This window comes from Gopherus evgoodei, chromosome 10 (genome assembly GCF_007399415.2).
Source record: "Gopherus evgoodei ecotype Sinaloan lineage chromosome 10, rGopEvg1_v1.p, whole genome shotgun sequence".
NCBI lineage: Eukaryota > Metazoa > Chordata > Testudines > Testudinidae > Gopherus > Gopherus evgoodei.
The window spans coordinates 4,815,694-4,834,749 of NC_044331.1; the positions used below are offsets into that span (position 1 = coordinate 4,815,694).

Below are 19,056 nucleotides of genomic sequence, written 5' to 3' on the forward strand. Positions count from 1 at the left end.
AGCCATACCCTGAGTGTATTGTCGCTGACAGTCTTAGCATTTATACGGAGCCTTTCACCCAATGAACTCAAGGCTTTTAAATGACAAATTAATTAAACTTTATCCTGGTAAGATACCTATTATGCCCACTGGACCTACTGGTAAACTGAGGCACAAGCAAGTTAAGAAACTTGTCCACACTCACTCTTAGTCAATAGAAGAATCAGAAACAAGAACCAGGAATCCTAATTCCTAGTCTCCTCTTTTTACCACTACAGCATTCTGGATAAGATTTTCAAATGGACTTAAGTCCCATTTTCAAAAGTGGCTAAATCACTTAGGCACCCTGAACATTTTATCTAATGTATCCAGAATAAGGATTTGGAATGAGCGCTCAAATTGGAAGGCCTTGCTCACCTTCTAGATAACAGCATAATACTACAGTAGAAGGGATATAGCAATCAGACACGTACGTTGTTTGTACAGATAAAACCACATGCATGAAATATATATACACCAAAACATACTCATGTAATATTTTATTGTGTGCACTTCTCCTTAATGAGCATGCTTTACTAGAGAAAAGAAGAAATACCATTTGGATAGAATGTATATTCTCTGTACTTTATTCTTGGACTTAATGGACTTGGCTTCCTCTTTCTGCAAACTTTGACTTTGTGCAAAATTAGACCAGTTTGATTGCTAATTCTGTGCTAAATCTAAGTTCATTTCTCATTACCCTTCCATTTCTATTCTTTATCCTGAGGGGAAGAGAGAGCAGTTAGCATTGGGCCATTCTCACATCTTCCAAAGAAGTGGTATAGGTGTTAATCTTTTGTTTATGTTTGATGTGGGTAATGACGACTATGACTACAGCTTTAGGTTTATTAATATGCAAACTACCACCTCATTAACCACAAGGTATGGTTTGAAGTTAAGCTGCAATATTTGCTGAAATGTCTGATCTGGAATAAAAGACTTGCTCATTATTTGTTTTCTTTGCTTTAATCCATGCTCTAGTCAGAAACTGCCATGTTTGCTGCATTGTATTATACATCTTTTTTCATGAGGACCACTTCTCCACCTGGATTATCACCACTGTGGAATTTTTTGACTCCTTAGTCCATAAGAGTCTTCTATGTGATACATTTTATGCATGATAGCAAAGAAGTCAAGGTTAAATTTTCTTCCATTTGCCTAACGCATTAAATCCTATATATAGCTACTCATCACTAGTGAGAAATAAATATGTATTCTGATTTGCACTTCATTACTCTGTATCCATCTGCACAGATATAGGATGTGGATGCATGCATGCCCACTTGCCCATACGTGTTTATTTACAATCAAAGTCCCTTGAGGGAACACTGCTGGACTCTGTCATGTTACTTAGTGTCCCATCTGTTGTTTTATGGCTTAGGTATACATATTTTCAGTATGAGCAAGCTAGGAACAGATCAAGCCCAGCAAAATCTGAAGTGAGAAGAAGGATGAGCTTGTGTGTTTCTCTTTGGACCAGATGTAGCTCATGCATTCCAGAAAGCACCAAGGTACTTTCCATTCCAAGTAACCTATCAAGACGTAACCAATATTCAGTACACCTTTTAATCAAGCCAATGAAAGTTATGGAAGATGATGTTGGAGAAGTCACAGTTAACTGGGCAGGAAAAAAATCTGATTCAGCTTCTAAACTCAAAGCAGAAGATATTACATAAGGCATAAAATATTACATTTACAGTGTCTGTGCTTGACTACAAATATTATTGGTTATCTGAAAGACCACCCATAATTCATTAGGCAGACAACTCATTTTAAAATGAATGTTTAAAATAATATTTTGCTCTATTTCACCAGTGAAGAGGCTAAGCAATGGCTTCTCACACTTACTTCATGAATTGGCCACTATGGGAACGGTTCTAATGTAAGTGAACTGGCATTGTTTGTACATTGGGAACATGATACAGAGTTTTTCATTTGTATATAGCAGCTTTTGCATCTGTTCCATTCGCTCTTTGCTCTTGAAGGAAGATAAACTGTTAATTCCATATTTTTGAGGAAACTCAGAATGAAGGGTAACAAAGAGTTGGCAGTTTTTCAAAGGGACACTATTAAGGGCCCAAAAGCAAGCTATTCCGATGGGTAGGAAAGATAGAAAATGCGGCAAAAGGACACCTTGGCTTAACTATGAGATCTTGCATGATCTAAAAAATAAAAAGGAGTCATAAAAAATGGAAACGAGGACAGATTACAAAGGATGAATATAGGCAAACAACACAGGAATGCAGGGGCAGGATTAGAAAGGCACAAAATGAGCTCAAGCTAGCTACAGTAATAAAGGGAAACAAGACAACTTTTTATCAATACGTTAGAAGCAAGAGGAAGCCCAAGGACAGGGTAGGCCCACTGCCCAGTGAGGAGGGAGAATCAGTAACAGGAAACTTGGAAATGGCAGAGATGCTTAATGACTTCTTTGTTTCAGTCTTCACAGAGAAGTCTGAAGGAATGCCTAACGTGAATGCTAATGGGAAGAGGGTAGGTTTAGAAGATAAAATAAAAAAGAACAAGGTAAAAATCACTTAGAAAAGTTAGATGCCTGCAAGTCACCAGGGCCTGATGAAATGCATCCTAGAGCACTAAAGGAGCTAATAGAGGAGGTATCTGAGCCTCCAGCTATCATCTTTGGAAAATCATGAGGGACAGGAGAGATTCCAGAAGACTGGAAAAGGGCAAATATAGTTCCCATCTATAAAACGGGAAATAAAAACAACCCAGGAAACTACAGACCAGTTAGTTTAACTTCTGTGCCAGGAAAGATAATGGAGCAAGTAATTAAGGGAATCATCTGCAAACACTTGGAAGGTGGTAAGGTGATGGGGAATAGCCAGCATGGATTTGTAAAGAACAAATCGTGTCAAACTAATCTGATAGCATTCTTTGATAGGATAACGAGTCTTGTGGATAAGAGAGAAGCGGTGGATGTGATATACCTAGACTTTAGTAAGGCATTTGATACGGTCTTGCACGATATTCTTATCAATAAACTAGGCAAATACAACTTAGATGGGGCTACTATAAGGGGGGTGCATAACTGGCTGGATAACTCTACTCAGAGAGTAGTTATTAATGGTTCCCAATCTTGCTGGAAAGATATAACAAGGGGTGGTTCTGTACGGGTCTGTTTTGGGACTGGCTCTGTTCAATATCTTCATCAGCGACTTAGGCCTTGGCTACACTGGCGCTTTACAGGGCTGCAACTTTCTCGCTCAAGAGTGTGAAAAAAACACACCCGAGTGCAGCAAGTTACAGCGCTGCAAAGCGCCAGTGTAAACAGTGCCCCAGAGCTGGCACTCCCAGCGCTGTAAGCTAATCCCCATGGGGAGGTGGAGTACCTGCAGCTCTGGGAGAGCTCTCTCCCAGCGCTGGCGCCGCGACCACACTCGCACTTCAAAGCACTGCACGGGAGCGCTCCCGCGGCAGTGCTTTGGAGTTTTAGTGTAGCCAAGCCCTTAGATATTGGCATAGAAAGTGCACTTATTAAGTTTGCAGATGGGAGGGATTGCAACTTCTTTGGAGGACAGGGTCATAATTCAAAAATGATCTGGACAAACTGGAGAAATGGTCTGAGGTAAACAAGATGAAGTTTAATAAAGACAAATGTAAAGTGCTCCACTTAGGAAGGAACGATCAGTTTCACACATACAGAACGGACAAGACTGTCTAGGAAGGAGTACGGCAGAAAGGGATCTAGGGGTTATAGTGGACCACAAGCTAAATATGAGTCAATAGTGTGACGCTGTTGCAAAAAAAGCAAATATGATTCTGGGATGCTGTGACGAAGTGGGACTGTTCTTAACGTTTCCTCTGAATACTGTGTGGGTGCCTCAGTTTCTGGCCGACACTCTGTCTCCTGGCAACTAATGGCCCAGGCCCTTCCCCCAGCAAGGTGATGCTAAAGGTGTGGGAGAACAAAGAGGTCAGGTGACCTCCTGGCCTGGGAAAGAAACAAATGTCAGAGAGGAGGGGCTGGAGGGGGTTTCAGTTTGGAGCTGGCTGGGGACGTAGAGTGAGTGAAGATGTAGGTGTCTGGCTCGCTGTCCCCTAGGATGGACCCAGCTGAGGGGTCCCGTTCTCTGTACCTACAAGCTCTGTTTTAGACCGTGTTCCTGTCAATCTAATAAACCTCTGTTTTACTGGCTGGCTAAGAGTCACATCTGACTGCAAAGTAGGGGTGTGTGCATGACCCTCTGCCTTCCCTAGGACCCAGCCGGGCACACTCACTGTGGGAAGTGCATGGAGGGGCATATGCTGAACGCTCCAAGGTCAGACCCAGGAAGGTGAAGCCGTGTGAGCTTCTTGCCCTGAAGACAGTCTGCTCCAAAGGAGAGGAGGCTCCCCAAAGTCTTGACTGGCTTTGTGGGGAGCAGTTCCAGAGCATCGCCCGGGGACTCTGTGACAGATGCATTAAGAGGTGAGTTGTGAGCAAGACACGAGAAGTCATTTTTCCGCTTTACTCTGCGCTGGTTAGGCCTCAACTGCAGTAGTCTGTTCAGTTCTGGGCACCGCATTTCAAGAAAGATGTGGAGAAATTGGAAGGGTCCAGAGAAGAGCAGCAAGGATGATTAAAGGTCTAGAAAACATGACCTATGAAGGAAGGCTGAAAGAACTGGGTTTGTTTAGTTTGGAAAAGAGAAGACTGAGAGGGGACATGATAGCAGTTTTCAGGTATCTAAAAGGGTGTCGTCAGGAGGAGGGAGAAAACTTGTTCACCTTAGCCTCCAATGATAGAACAAGAAGCAATAGGCTTAAACTGCAGCAAGGGAGATTTAGGTTGGACAGTAGGAAAAAGTTCCTAACTGTCAGGATGGCTAAACACTGGAATAAATTGCCTAGGGAGATTGTGGAATCTCCATCTCTGGAGATATTTAAGAGTAAGTTAGATAAATGTCTATCAGGGATGGTCTAGATAGTATTTGGTCCTGCCATGAGGGCAGGGGACTGGACTCGATGACCTCTCGAGGTCCTAGAATCTATGAATCTCTTTGTAAATAACTATCCAGATCTAAACCATCCTCGGTAATTTTTATCAAATGTAAACATCACAATGAAAGCCTCATTTCCTCCTGGAAGAGGAGAAGAAAATTATAAAATGGCCAATATGAATGATAGCTCTTACAAATTAATAGCATGATTTTCAAAGGAGCCTAAGGGAGTTAGGTGCCCAACACCCACAGGCACTTTTGAAAATCCCGACCTCTCTCTTTTTCCACCTGTAGGTATTTTTCCACCTGGAGCTAATAAAATACATATTCCTCTGTTCTCCCAACAGCATGCTATTAACATCCTCACACACAAAAATGTTGCTGATAAAGCAGCACCCTTTCGCAGGTATAGCACAGAACAAACATTAACTGAGAAGTTAGGACTGCAAATCTGATTGACAATAATAAGAGCTGAAAAGTCACAAATTCTAAGAACCGGGCTGGAATTTTATTATTATTTCTATTGCACCTCAAAACCAGGGTTCCATTTGCTAGGCACATAAAAACATATCAGCAAAAAGATTAGCCCTGCCCAAAAGCGTTTACAATGTAAATTCATCCTTCCTGTTTAAAGCAGAAACTGAATTTAGACTACTCATTTCTCCCCGAGTTGATACTTTCTCTTATCCTCCTTTTAATCACAAATAATGTCTGCTACTGTACCCTCCAACTGTGCACCAGGACTGAGTGAGCAGATGGGTTAAATTAAGCAGTATTGTTAGCAACATTAAGATCTGTGGCTGTTATTTTCAGACACTTTGGTACCATTATAAATGCAATGGGTTTTTTTCTTGTTTGCCAAAATACTTACTTAATCCTTTCCTTGTTCTCTAACAGGTATATTCTCAGCATCTGCCATAGTTTGGCAAGTGTTTTTGAAAGAGCTGGTACATATGGATCAATTTAGCCATAATTATATTATTAAGAAAATCCAAAAGTCACAAATAGGTGAAAATTTAAGAGAAGTCAAAAAATTAACTTGAGGAATGAAGATAGGGCTTTATACTGAGAATGGTTTCAACTCTGCTTACAGAGATTTAAAAAGTTACACTTCTTTGTCTTTCAAAATAGTAGTGTAGGGGTAATGAGCCAAATATTTATGTGCCTAAAGATGCAGGTGAGTACCTAGTCGGATTATTAAAAGTGCCTATTTAGGTTAGGCATCCAAATCCTATTGAATTCAATGGGAGTTAGGTGCCTAACTTGCTTAGGCACTTCTGAAAATCCCATTAGGCATCTATCTGCATCTTTAGGCACCTAAATACTTTGGAAAATCTGGTTGTCTGTCTCCTTTTTTGTTTGGGTGGGGAGGAACAGAAAAGATGCAGGCAATAAAAATCCATAACCAGAGTAGGTGAAAGGCTATCGAGTAAAATTAATCCCTGGCATAACTCCACTGATGTCAGCAACATCACAGGGCTTAGTGTGGCCCTGTCTTTGTGAAAAGCTGCACTGAACCAGGAAGTGTGATATTCACTTAGAAAACAAAAGAACAAATCTGTCACTCACCTCTGTGTAAAATCTTTAAACTCCATAAATAGGTAAGGCCTTTAACAACCTGCAAACAAGAGAAACAATACATAATAAAATTTTCTAATAGGGAACTATATGCATTTCAGTTGGCTTTTATTCTTAAGGATTTGGTTTGCAAGCGCAAGAAGCAAGACTGAAAAATAGGTATATTCCAGTTTACCCCATGTTTTGATGGTTGTCTTAGCTGCATTGTCCAGTAGTCATCCTGAAGATCAAGTCCAACTTTATCTCTTGTTTATTAAGAATACTTTATAGACTCATAGACTCTAGGATTGGAAGGGACCTCGAGAGGTCATCGAGTCCAGTCCCCTGCCCTCATGGCAGGACCAAATACTGTCTAGACCATCCCTAATAGACATTTATCTAACCTACTCTTAAATATCTCCAGAGATGGAGATTCCACAACTTCCCTAGGCAATCTATTCCAGTGTTTAACTACCCTGACAGTTAGGAACTCTTTCCTAATGTCCAACCTAAATCTCCCTTGCTGCAGTTTAAGCCCATTGCTTCTTGTTCTATCATTGGAGGCTAAGGTGAACAAGTTTTCTCCCTCCTCCTGATGACACCCTTTTAGATACCTGAAAACTGATATCAGGTCCCCTCTCAGTCTTCTTTTTTCCAAACTAAACAAACCCAATTCCTTCAGCCTTCCTTCATAGGTCATGTTCTCAAGACCTTTAATCATTCTCGTTGCTCTTTTCTGGACCCTCTCGAGTTTCTCCACATCTTTCTTGAAATGCGGTGCCCAGAACTGGACACAATACTCCAGCTGAGGCCTAACCAGCGCAGAGTAAAGCGGAAGAATGACTTCTCGTGTCTTGTTTACAACACACCTGTTAATGCATCCCAGAATCACGTTTGCTTTTTTTTGCAACAGTATCACACTGTTGACTCATATTAAGCTTGTGGTCCACTATGACCCCTAGATCTCTTTCTGCCATACTCCTTCCTAGACAGTCTCTTCCCATTCTGTATGTGTGAAACTGATTGTTTCATTAATTCCTCAGTGTTATTAATTTCACATGAAGGAATTCATTACAGTTTTAGCTCAAATAAGTATGAGTAATGTCTAAAATAGACAGCTTAGTCGTCAGAGAATATATTTAGGGGTCAAATTTGGCCCAAATAGCAAATGTAGACGTTTCCCCAACCGTTCTGTTTGTTTGTTTGTTTTAAAGTAAGAGGATGGAAATTTTCTTCATATAACTATTCTAAGCAGAGGATTGAATGCATGCCCTGACTGTGGATTTAACCCACTTGAAACAGTATTCCTGTTAGGCCAATTATCTCTCTCTTAAGTAATCTCCAGCATTTTTTACTGTAAAAATACCATTTTCAGACCTATGCATTTCCAAAGTTGCTCCAGTTATTTTAAGGAGAGATATACGTGGTTCAAACTATTAACAATACATCATCAACAAATAGGCTTATTTTCTGTTCATTTGTCCCCACTCCTATAGCATGACATTGGTTAAAGTTTACTGAGCAAAAGCCTATACGTAAATGGCATAAAAATGGTGGTAGAGTATATAGCCTTGCTTTGTCTTTCTTTTTAAATTAAGGTTGTTGGCACATGCCATTAACATTCTACAGTGTTGAGGGTCTATAATATAAACTTCATATCAGTTTTAGAAATTAGAATAAAATCCTCTCAAAATGAAAACCTGCTGTGGAAGACCCTGTGCAAGGGCTCAGTCTTGCAAGGTGGTGAGTAGGGCTGAGTTTGATTTGAACCCAAACACATTTTTTTCCAATATTTTTGTCAAATCAGAAAAGTAAAAAAAAAATAAAAAACCCTTAGCCAACTCAAAACCTTTTGGTTGACTTGAAGCAACCTCCCCCACCCCCTCAGTTTTTCAGTTCAGGTCTACCGACACGTTTTCTGAGATCTGACATGCGTTTCAATCAACATTCCATAGGGCATTGTGCATACATTAAGTCTACATTCTTCAAACTAACACCTCAGGATGCTTCCATACATGGAATATTTACATATGTTTATTTCAAATGTAGCAGCAAGAGAACCATTAGCTCTGAGATGCACCAAGCATTACCATTTATTTTCCATCCTTTCTTTCTTTCCTAGGATTACATACAGAATAGTCTATGACTATACAGGCTGTTCAGTCAACTGCACAGGAACACAAACCTGTACTACAGGTTACTTAGAAATAGGGTCTTCTCCCTAGGTTTTGTAAAGCAATCCCCACAAACAACTAAGTAATTAACCGCCCCCCCCCAAATAATGTAACTTCTTGCCTTCTGCCACCACCAAGGTTTTTTCCTGATCTGCTTTTTCCAGTAGCCCAAGATCTATAAGATCATCTAATAAACCTGATTCTATTTTTGCACACTTTTCTTCTCCAGAACATTTCTGCTGTGTCAGCCAATTATTTTATTGCAAAAATTTCCCTACAAAATTTGCTGTCTATAATGACTTTCCACTCATTTTCCTGACTGAGGTAGGTCTTTTTGTCCAGTACTTTTCTGAACAACAGGCCATTTTAGATGGATTGGAAAGTGACAGAAGTTCTTCATGCAGAACAATGAAAATTCTTTTTGGCCATTAAGGAGGTTGAAATAAAATAAAATTGTTTCTGTTAAAGTGAATGACTCGGAAACTTTACAAAAGTCAAGTGGAACCTGAGCCTCTTTTGTATACTGAAATATGATTTTGGATCCCTATTAAATTGCTCTAGATGGCTCCTTCAGAGGGCTAAACTTGCATCCCTGGTACCAAGTGCCTCGTGGCCTCAGATGGTAATTACCCATCACGAAGAGCCTTAATCATAGTCCATATATCCCCCTCAGTGTGGCCTTGCTCACTTTAGCCTTTCAAAAAGCAAAACAGTAGAATTCTATTTACATATTGTTTCCAAAATTGCCAGAATTATAGCAATACTAAAAAAATAAGGAATGATATTGCAGTCATTCTCCACTTCCCCAACAAATATAGTTTTGGATACAGTAAGCTATTCTCTTCATTAAACATATATTCAGACAATTTAAAATCTTTAAAAAGATTTTAAAGAAGTTCTGTAATGAATTTTGAACATTTATAATGTACAGGAATAAAGCAAATATTTGCTAGGGAAAAAAAATCAACAGTTGAGAGTTATTATACATCTCTTTATTAAGGCACACATGCCACATAAGTGGTTATAAAAAGCTTGCTATTAAACAAACTATCACATTCAGATTATCTGTGCAACAGAGTACATGAAAATTCAAGGAGTTTTTTTTATGTAACCTATATTTTAAAACAACAGAATAAAGAAAATGAGCATAAATTATTGTCATTCACTGAAACACTAAAACATACATTTAAAGAGATGCCATTTTCCTATTAAGGATGGACATTTTGGTATTAAGCATTATTCTATAAAGATGCCAGCATAAAGTATCTTTTGATTGAACACTATGAGGTATTACTGGCATTCAGTAAAGTAGGTTTTGCAACAATGACTTGACAAAGCCTTGACACAAAAAGTACTTCTACCTGCTGCCAATCACTCACTCTCTTGACAGTTCAAGTGCACATCCTTTCAGGAAGAACTTCAATCAACATTAGCACTAAAAATACAGTGCACAATGTCACTAATTCAGAAATGGAGGTGGAAATAAATGTGTGAAGTGGCAAGCAAAGGTAGAATAGTATCAGCCACAGAGATGCTTGAAAGCACACACACTGCAGTAGAAAATTGTTTAGCAAGATGGAGTATAGCCTGCCTCTTTCAGGGTTCTCAGATTTTCCTTTTCCTTTTCCCATGGAAAAACCACCAGCCATTCACTGAATAAAGTGAATACTACAGTAAACAGAAAAAGGTTTCCCTTCTCATCAAGGCTGCACTGGGCAGAATGATCTAGAATTTTGTGACGGAACCAGACACAGCTCTCTCCCCCCGAGGCTCATTTCTGGCAGCTTCCTCCATTCTCTCTCACTGCTTTCCTTTGACTAAACACCCTCTGTCTTCTCTATGAGTCAGCTCTCTTTCGTTGAGTCTTTATTCAGATTCCTCCCATTACCCTGTCCTTTCTCCACCACTCTCTCATCCTTATTGTATCTTCTTACATCCATGGCAAATAACGAATACTGAAAAAGAAGCCCAGTATTTGACAAGGCAGAACTTCTCTAGGAAAGAAAAGAATGGACTCGATAATGGACTCTTGCAGGATCAACTTGAATCAAAGAGGCCTTGTGCTCCTCACTTCTCCCTGAACAGTGTAACATGATGTTTGGATGGTTGGGCAGGAGTAACAAAGAAAAAAAAAACTGCAGATGCTATATAGAGCAGTGCCAGTAATATTTTTACTTAAATTGTATATAAGTGCAAGGGTTTGGTGCCCAGTCTTCTTCCCAGTGGACAAGTGTCCACATCAGAAAAGGTACCATTGCAACTGGCCTCAACAGGTAATACTTGGCAGTCTCAGCAGACTATTCTCTCAACAATAGAGATGATCACGCCAAGTCAGGGATTAGTCACATTGGTAGGAGACAGTATGTGTAAGACTACACAGTTGCTACCCTAATGCACCTCTTTTATGGATACCTACTAAGAATTTCTACCAAGTATATCACTGGGATATCTGTGTCCCTTACAAGAAAACAAGATCCTATCCCTTCCCTTCTTACTCTGGCTGTGGATAGTAGCTTTGACCGTTGGACCACAGGTGCCATGGCAGGTCCTGGTTGCCAAGGGAGAATCCCACAAGTAGCTCAGTAGATTAAGACATGCACTTGAATGTGATCCACTGTTCAATGGAGCGAGCAGAGCACGGGGTAACATATTCTTTTCTAATGGTGTTGCTTGGCAGACAGGCTATCACAGGGCTCGGCAACCTATGGCTCACAAGCCAATTTTTAATGGCACGCAGCTGCCTGCTGAGACTCCGCATGCCATTAAAAATCCTGCCGACGCTGCAAGCTGCGGGGTCCGCGGTCCCAGGCTGGAGTGCCAGCCCGAGCGCAGCAAGCCTCCACTGCCCCCTCCCCCGCCTTCCCCTAGAGCCCTGCCACCGTGCGCACAATGCTCTGGGGGCTGGAGCTAGGTGCTCCCGAGGGGCAGCGTTTGGCTCCGTGGGGAGAGAAAGACGCTCCCCGCTCATCCGGAGCCCTGCTGCTGCGCGCACAGCGCTCTGAGGGGCAGGGCAGGGCTACATGCATGGGGGCGGCGGCAGCAGGGCTCCGCAGGAGCGGGGAGCCTCATGGTAAGGGGGCCAGGTCCGGGGCCAGTGGGGGGGGCATTGGGTAAGGGGTGGGGGCAATCAAGGGACAGGGAGCAGGGTGGGTGGGATCCCGGGGGGTGGTTAGGGTGGGGGTCTCTGCAGCAGTCAGGGAGCAGGGGGGTTGGATGGGGCATGGGAGTCCCGGGGTCTGTTTGGGGAGTAGATAGGGGTCAGGGCAGTCAGGAGACAGGGAGCAAGGAGGGTCCTGGGGGAGAAGTTAGAGTGTGTGTGTGGGGTCTCTGGAGGGGGTGGTCAGGAGACAAGGATCTGCAGGGGTTGGATGAGTCGGGAGTTCTGGGGAGTCCTGTCAGGAAGCAGGGGTGTGGAAAGGGGTTGGGGCAGGCAGGGAGCGGGGGGGAGGTTGTATGGGTCCAGAGTTCTGGGGGTCCTGTCAGGGGGTGGGGAGCGGTTAGATAGGCATGGGAGTCCAGGGGGATAAGGGTTGGGGCAGTCAGGGGACAGGTAGAGGATACGGTCCTAGGGGGGCAGTCAGGGGATAAGGGGCAGAGGTCCCAGGAGGGGGTAGTCGGGACAAGGATTGAAGGGGTTGGAGGTTCTGGGGGGGGGGGGGGGCAGTCACTCAGCCCTCTGCCCTGAGCCCTGACCCCAACCCCCCCCACACACCCAGCCCTCTGCCCTGAGCCCTGCAGCTCCACATACCCCCAGGCGCCTGCCCTGAGCCCTGTACCACCCAGCCCTCTGTTGACTCTTTCATACACACCCCCATGACCCCAGCCCTGACTGGTACCCCCACACATACCCAGCCCCCCTACCCTGACACCTTCACCCCCTCACATGTCCCCAACCCTCTGCCCTGACTCTTGCACCCCCTACATCCCCAGCACCCCCACATCCCCATCCCCACCCTGGGCACCAAACGGGAGCCCCTGCACCACCACTCACATTCCCACCTGCACCCTCACACCACATGGGAGCTGCCCAGGTGAGTCCCCCACACCCAAACCTCCTGCCCCAACCCTGAGCTCCCTCCTTCATTCTAGCTCCTGGTCAGACCCTTCACCCCCAGCCCTGTGCTCGGTCCACTCCCACTCTCAGCTCAGTGCAGAGAGAGGAAGAGAATGGGCCAGAACCAGGGAGAAGGCAGGTACCCACTGTATGTGGGGAGGGCCGGGACCCCAGACCGGCACTGGGCTGAGCAGGTCCAGCAGCTGGGATCCCTGCTGGCAGGAGCCAGCGGATGGAACCCCTGAGCGGCAGTAGGCTGAGCAGCTCAGCCCACTGCCAGTCTGGGATCCCGGCTGCTGGCCCCGCACAGCCTGCTGCCGGTCTGGGGTTCTGGTTGCCAGACCCTTCCCAGCTGGGGTCCTGGCCACAGGACTCACTCGGCCCACTGCCGGCCTAGGTGAACAGATCCCCAGACCAGCAGCGGGCTGAGTGGGCCGGTGGCGTAAGATCAACATTTTAATTTAATTTTAAATTAAGCTTCTTAAACATTTTGAAAACATTGTTTATTTTACAATACAACACTAGTTTAGTTATATAATATATAGACTTGTAGAGAGAGACCTTCTAAAAAACATTAAAATGTATGACCGGCACGCGAAACCTTAAATTAGAGTGAATAAATAAAGACTCAGCACACCACTTCTGAAAGGTTGCCGAACCCTGGGCTATCGTGTCCTAGACTAGTTGGAGTTATTTCCAGGTGTATGGTGTATATAAGGCATCAGTTTCCAGGGCTGGCTGTCTGGCACCTTTCCTGGACACTAAATTCACTCAACATTTTTTAAAAAGAATAAATGCATGTCCCATCATGGCAGGAGTGGTACAGAAAAACCCAAGCCTTAGGGCTTGTCTATGCTTAAAATGCTACAGCGACACAGCCACACCGCTGCAGCTATGCCACTGCAGTGCATCAGTGTAGACACGACCTATGCTGACGGGAGGGATTTTCCCATTGGCAGGGAGAATCCACCTCCCCAAGAGGCAGTAGCTACGTCAGTGGAAGAATTGTTCCATTGACCCAGCTCTGTCTACCCGGAGACCTAAGTCAGCTTAACTACACCACTCCTGGGTGTGGATTTTTCATACCCCTGACTGATGTAGTTAAATTGTCCTAATTTTCTAGGGTAAACCAGGCCTTAGTCTTGATTGACGCAGTAAAGATCTACATACTATATTGGGTGTTCCTGGAAAGATTTTACTTAGGAGGAATCATTTACTAATTTTGAAAAAGCTTTTAATTAACTGAAGTGCACATCATGCACATTTCTTGCAGACTCTACAGCCTACTGAAGTTGTAAAGCTCTCAGGACTATTAAGGATAAATGGCCCTGTGTATATGGAAGATGGAAAGAAGATGTATTGATTCAAAAACAGCTCATGCTTCTCTCAGTACAAGAGTCTTAGATTTTGTCTAAGTAAAATATATAATCTTGGGACATTCGTGTATTTTCCTGTCCTAATCTCTAGCCTCTGCTTTTCCATTTCCCTCTCATTACATGGACAGGGATGTAAATACCAGGCTAGCAATCCCTGGGACCTTTGGCAAAAACAGTAAACTCTTTGGGGCAAGGATAGTGTGTCTGTGTGTGTGCATGTATGCTTATTCCGTGACTGTACAATGAGGTCTTGACCCATGCCTAGGACTCCAGGTGCTACTGTAATTCAAATAATACACAACAAGCACCCAGGGCACTTGCAGGATACACTGCTGCTGCAGAGAAGTTACTTGGCATGCAAGGGCTTTTGTTTCCCTCTCTCTGACTGTTCTCAGGCAAGTGCAGAGAACTAGCAAGGGGGCAGAGATAGCGTTCAAACTCCATCCTCACTGCTGGATGTGCCTGTTGTGGCTTATGAGTGAGGAAATGTGATCAAGCTGCTTCTTTGAATCTGTCTGCTCATTTGTCCACTACCAGTCCATGCAGTGACCACAGTGCAGGCAGACATAGGATCAACACATGTCAGGTGTCAACCATCTGAGGTGAGTAGCAGGGAGTGTTTGTCAACAACAGATTTGGTAAGAGGTCAGACTGAACAATGAGCAGATGTGAAGCTACTTAGACAAAATGTCATTGGAAAAGGATGTTCATTATTCTGGGCAGAGAACAGAGAGAAAGCAGAGCTGTGAATTACAATGAACAGAGACTAAATAGCTGCCTGTGTTCGATTAAAGGATTTAAATTATCAGCTTGATGTATAATGAATGTGAAAACCCAGCACTTAATTAAATGGCACATGATAGAATAACTTTGTTATGCTTTAAACTGCTTAAGTTATCAAAGTATTTTATTAGATTTAGCAATTGTTTAGCAGTATCCCTCACCCCCATGATGTTTGCTAAGATGTTGTTCAATTAGCCTTGGTGCAGGCTTTGAAAGCAAATTATAGAATAGAAAAGTCACTCCATATTTTGCAAACACCATTACCAAAATCAAGGGAACAATGCACTTGTACTCTCTATCATGATGAAACCCACAGATGCTGCTGAGACACACTGATGTGCCAGAAGGGGCTCTCACCAAACTGAAGTGAGGTTGGGGCTTATATCCCTGCCTAGGACAGGGTTCACTTCCCAACTCTCTTGGGATCAGTGCTAAATCACCCCTCCTAGAGATGACTTGTGTGAAGGATCACAGAAATGGGTTGGGAATACAACATGCCTCACAGGCATGTTTTGCTTAGACTTGCTTTTCCAGGAGAGCAACTTCAGTCTCCTACTTGTTGCTTTAGGAAATAGATCAACAGTGGGGGAAAAACTGTACTGTACAACGGGTTAAACATACGATGCCACTGCACCTTGAGAACAGGTGTACCCAGCAGAACATAGGAAGCCTTTGATTCCCATCAGGTTTAGTCACAGCTTCTTGGCCTGAGGAGCAGATCTAAATGATTCACTTGCCTTTGTGCATAGAGAGGACCAGAAGAGCTGAAATACAAGAGTCAGTCAGCAACAGTTCAGCAGAAGCACAAGAGCAGCCACCATAATATGTCACTATGGCCCCATTTTCACATGGTCTTACGGCTGCTTATCAAGGTCGTAATAGTGCACAGAAAGGATGGGAACTCTGACAATGGCCCAATGAGAGGACACCTGATACAATCATATCTAAGACTAGATACGTATATGACACAACCATCAAAGGCAAAAATACTTACAGCTACTGCTATTCTTCCTAGTACATGCTCTGGAATTTTTCTATAAACATCCAAAGAACCGCCTGTAGGGACAGACAGACGAAGTGTGATTAGTTAATATAAAATCAAATACTACCCTAGATTTAAAGGTTTTCTACCCCTTTGGTTATTAATAAAAATGCCATAAACAACATAACAGTAATAGTGTCAGAAGTAACCGACCTTAAACAACATTCATTCTCTGAACAACCATAGAAGACAGCGCTCTCAACATCTCTTTTCTTCCCACGTTTGCAAAGATATTACTAACGTCTTTTCAGAATATATCCATATCACAGGACAGAAAGCAAAAAACAGACTTTACTCTAGAGAACTGAACAAGGTTTGGCACACCTTAATTCACTTCTTAATAATATCAAGACTTCAGAAGAATTATAACAGATTACAAAATCAAAATCATCACTAACACCTGGTCATAAAAAGCCACGTACAACTGATGCTATCAGCAACTATTGGTATGTAGCACAGTGGAACGTGTCCCTGAAATCAAACTTCCCCTGCAGATCAAACACGTAAGGATTGACTGCGTCTCAAAGTCATAACCCTGAACTAAGGGATGTCTGGAGAGGCAACAAAAAGAGCTTCTAGGCATACAGACAAAGCTTCTGCTAGTATATTCCTTTATTTTCTACCTGCCCACAACTCAGTATGGCCAGCCATTGTATGTGGAGAAGATGGGGAACCCTGATTCCTAATGGGATGCCAGGCATCCCCAGAAGACTGGGAATCACAGTTTCTACTGGCCTACCTTTTATTAGATTATGTATTCTGGAAATTCATGCCTAATTGATGAAAAAACCCATTTTAAAATGTTAAAGTTCGTTCAGAAAAACAAATTTAAAATTGAGGATGTAAAATAGATGAACAACTTATAGGGTGAGCCAGCTCTGATTTCCTGGCTTGTGAGGGTGTAAATTAAAGCATAAAACAGATGCAAAGAGGGATTTTCAGATTTGCTGGGTGCTGCTCACATCCAAGTCGATGTGGTTTTACCAAAGAATCCAGCTTGAACAGAGCTAGGCCAACACTGCAAAAATTTGAAAATTCCACCCTTTAAAGTCACAGACTTTAAGGTCAGAAGGGACCATTATGATCATCTAGTCTAACCTCTTAAACCTTGTTTATGGTTCAATCAAAAATCATAAAAGACATTCTGTAATGCAAGAGTCCAGAGAAAAATCACAAGATTCTTAATCCATTCTGGACTCCTGTTCCATTCTGCAACTGTTAGTCATGTGAGTAATAGTTACTTTAAAGAGCTGCTCCGTTTTCTTCACGTTCTCCATCTTTGGAAATAAAGCATTCGTGCCGGTCTCCACTAACACTGTTCTATCTCATTTCCTTAAGGAGATAAGGTGGGTGAGGTAATATCTTGAATTCTAGAGAGTGTACAAGCTCAAAAGCTTGTCTCTCTCACCAGCAGAGATTGGTCTAACAGAAAATATTACCTCACCCATCTTTTCTCTCTAATATTCTGGGACCGACATAGCCATAACATTGTTTTCTTAAAAGCATTTTTATTTGTGTTTTAGCTCACGAAAGCTTATGCTCAAATAAATTTGTTAATCTCTGGTGCCACAAGTACTCCTGTTCTTTTTGTGGATACAGACTAACACGGCTACCACTCTTAAATCTTTTATTTGTGTGTTAAGTTTTGTTTTTAAATGTAGAGTGCCTATGTTCAAGGCATTAGACTGGACTTAAATTTTTAAAGTGAATTTAGATGGGCTCTTGCACAATGTGATGAAAGGTAGCACAGCCTCACATGCCTATTCAACACCACAGAAGGTCAAGTGTCAGGACAGCCAGGTGAGCTGGAGCAGGGGAAGGAGCAGTCTGTCAGAACTACCAGGTAGCAGGGAGCATACCCAACAGGGTGTCAACATTGAGCAAACTGGAGTGGCTGCTTTCATTAGGAACCTGTATGCCTGCCTTGGTCAGACTCTTGCTTGTGGATTGGCTGAGATCTCACAAGTAATTATCTCAAATGACACATCAGGCTCACACATAAAGGGAAGGCTGCTCACAGGCTCAGGTCATTCTTGTTCATGTTCATGAGTCTAGGGTGACCAGATGTCTCAATTTTACAGGGACAGTCCTGATATTTGGGGCTTTTTCTTATATAGACTCCTATTACCCCCCCCAACCCCGATTTTTCACACTTGTTATTTGGTCACACTTATGAGCAGTGTACATTTACTGCTGTAAAAAAATTGTCTATTCTCACACATCAGCAGCCAAGTTTTGTACTTAAAAAGTGAATAGTTTTGACTATAGATAGTGCAGTGAAAGAAATCAAAGAACACTGATCTTAGAATACCCAAACATTTTTGTTGAGCAAAACACAGTGGACAAAAATTGTGGTCAATGTTCAAAACTGTGAGCCTAAAGTTAGGCTTCTAAATCCACATGTGGGCATCTAAACAAACATGGCCTGATCTTTAAAGGTGCTGAGGACTTGCATCCTCCATCAACTTCAGTGGAATTTGTGGGTACTCTGCACTTCCAAACAGAAGACAGAGATAATAAAAAACAATCCAACAATGTATTTCACTATCTTTATTTAGTAAAATAGCATGTTTATTACAGATGTAAAAGTGAAAAGTCTCATTTTATGTTCCCACTGATCTTGAAGATCAATTGGAAGGTGCCAGGATTAGCCAGGTCAAGCAGTTCAACCTCTGCACTTCAGTATTTGTAGACCTTGATTCATGTAGTTTTCTTTGCTTTAAGTCCACCAGAGAACCAAGACTACTGAGCGTGTGTTTTTACTCTGCATCCCCTTAACACATAAGTATCCCCAAACATACAGATGCCAAGTGTTGAGGTAACCTTAGAGCTCCATCTGTGATTAGCTCTTCCACAAAGGAAGTACTTATTCACACACCTATCTGTGGGATTTACTGCCATAGGACACTTTTGAGACACAGTTCAATGGGATTTTTTAAAGAGGAGACTGGATACACACACGTCTTTATAAACAACTTATAAACAACTTCCAAGACAGGAAGTCTGGTCAAAAATGGTCACTAGGAGTTAAAAAGTGTCATGCTTAAGGGCTATTCACTTGCAGGGTCTAGGAGGTTAAACGTTTCCATCTTCACCTGCAGCCCTACACATC

General features: G+C 42.6%; 1 protein-coding gene across 8 annotated transcripts in view; it reads right to left on the reverse strand.

Annotated features, from left to right (window-relative positions):
* Positions 1–19,056, reverse strand: part of MAP2K5 (mitogen-activated protein kinase kinase 5) — a 189,437-nt gene that overhangs the window by 93,154 nt on the left and 77,227 nt on the right. For all 8 annotated transcript variants that reach the window (XR_004002314.1, XR_004002315.1, XR_004002316.1 and 5 more), the window contains 2 exons: positions 15,897–15,958; positions 6,528–6,576 (listed from right to left, as the gene is read on the reverse strand). Coding sequence is in view for 5 of the 8 variants with exons in the window: in XM_030577578.1 (XP_030433438.1) it covers positions 6,528–6,576; positions 15,897–15,958 (111 nt within the window). In the remaining 3 variants the exon portion in view is untranslated. The remainder of the gene's footprint in view (positions 1–6,527; positions 6,577–15,896; positions 15,959–19,056) is intronic.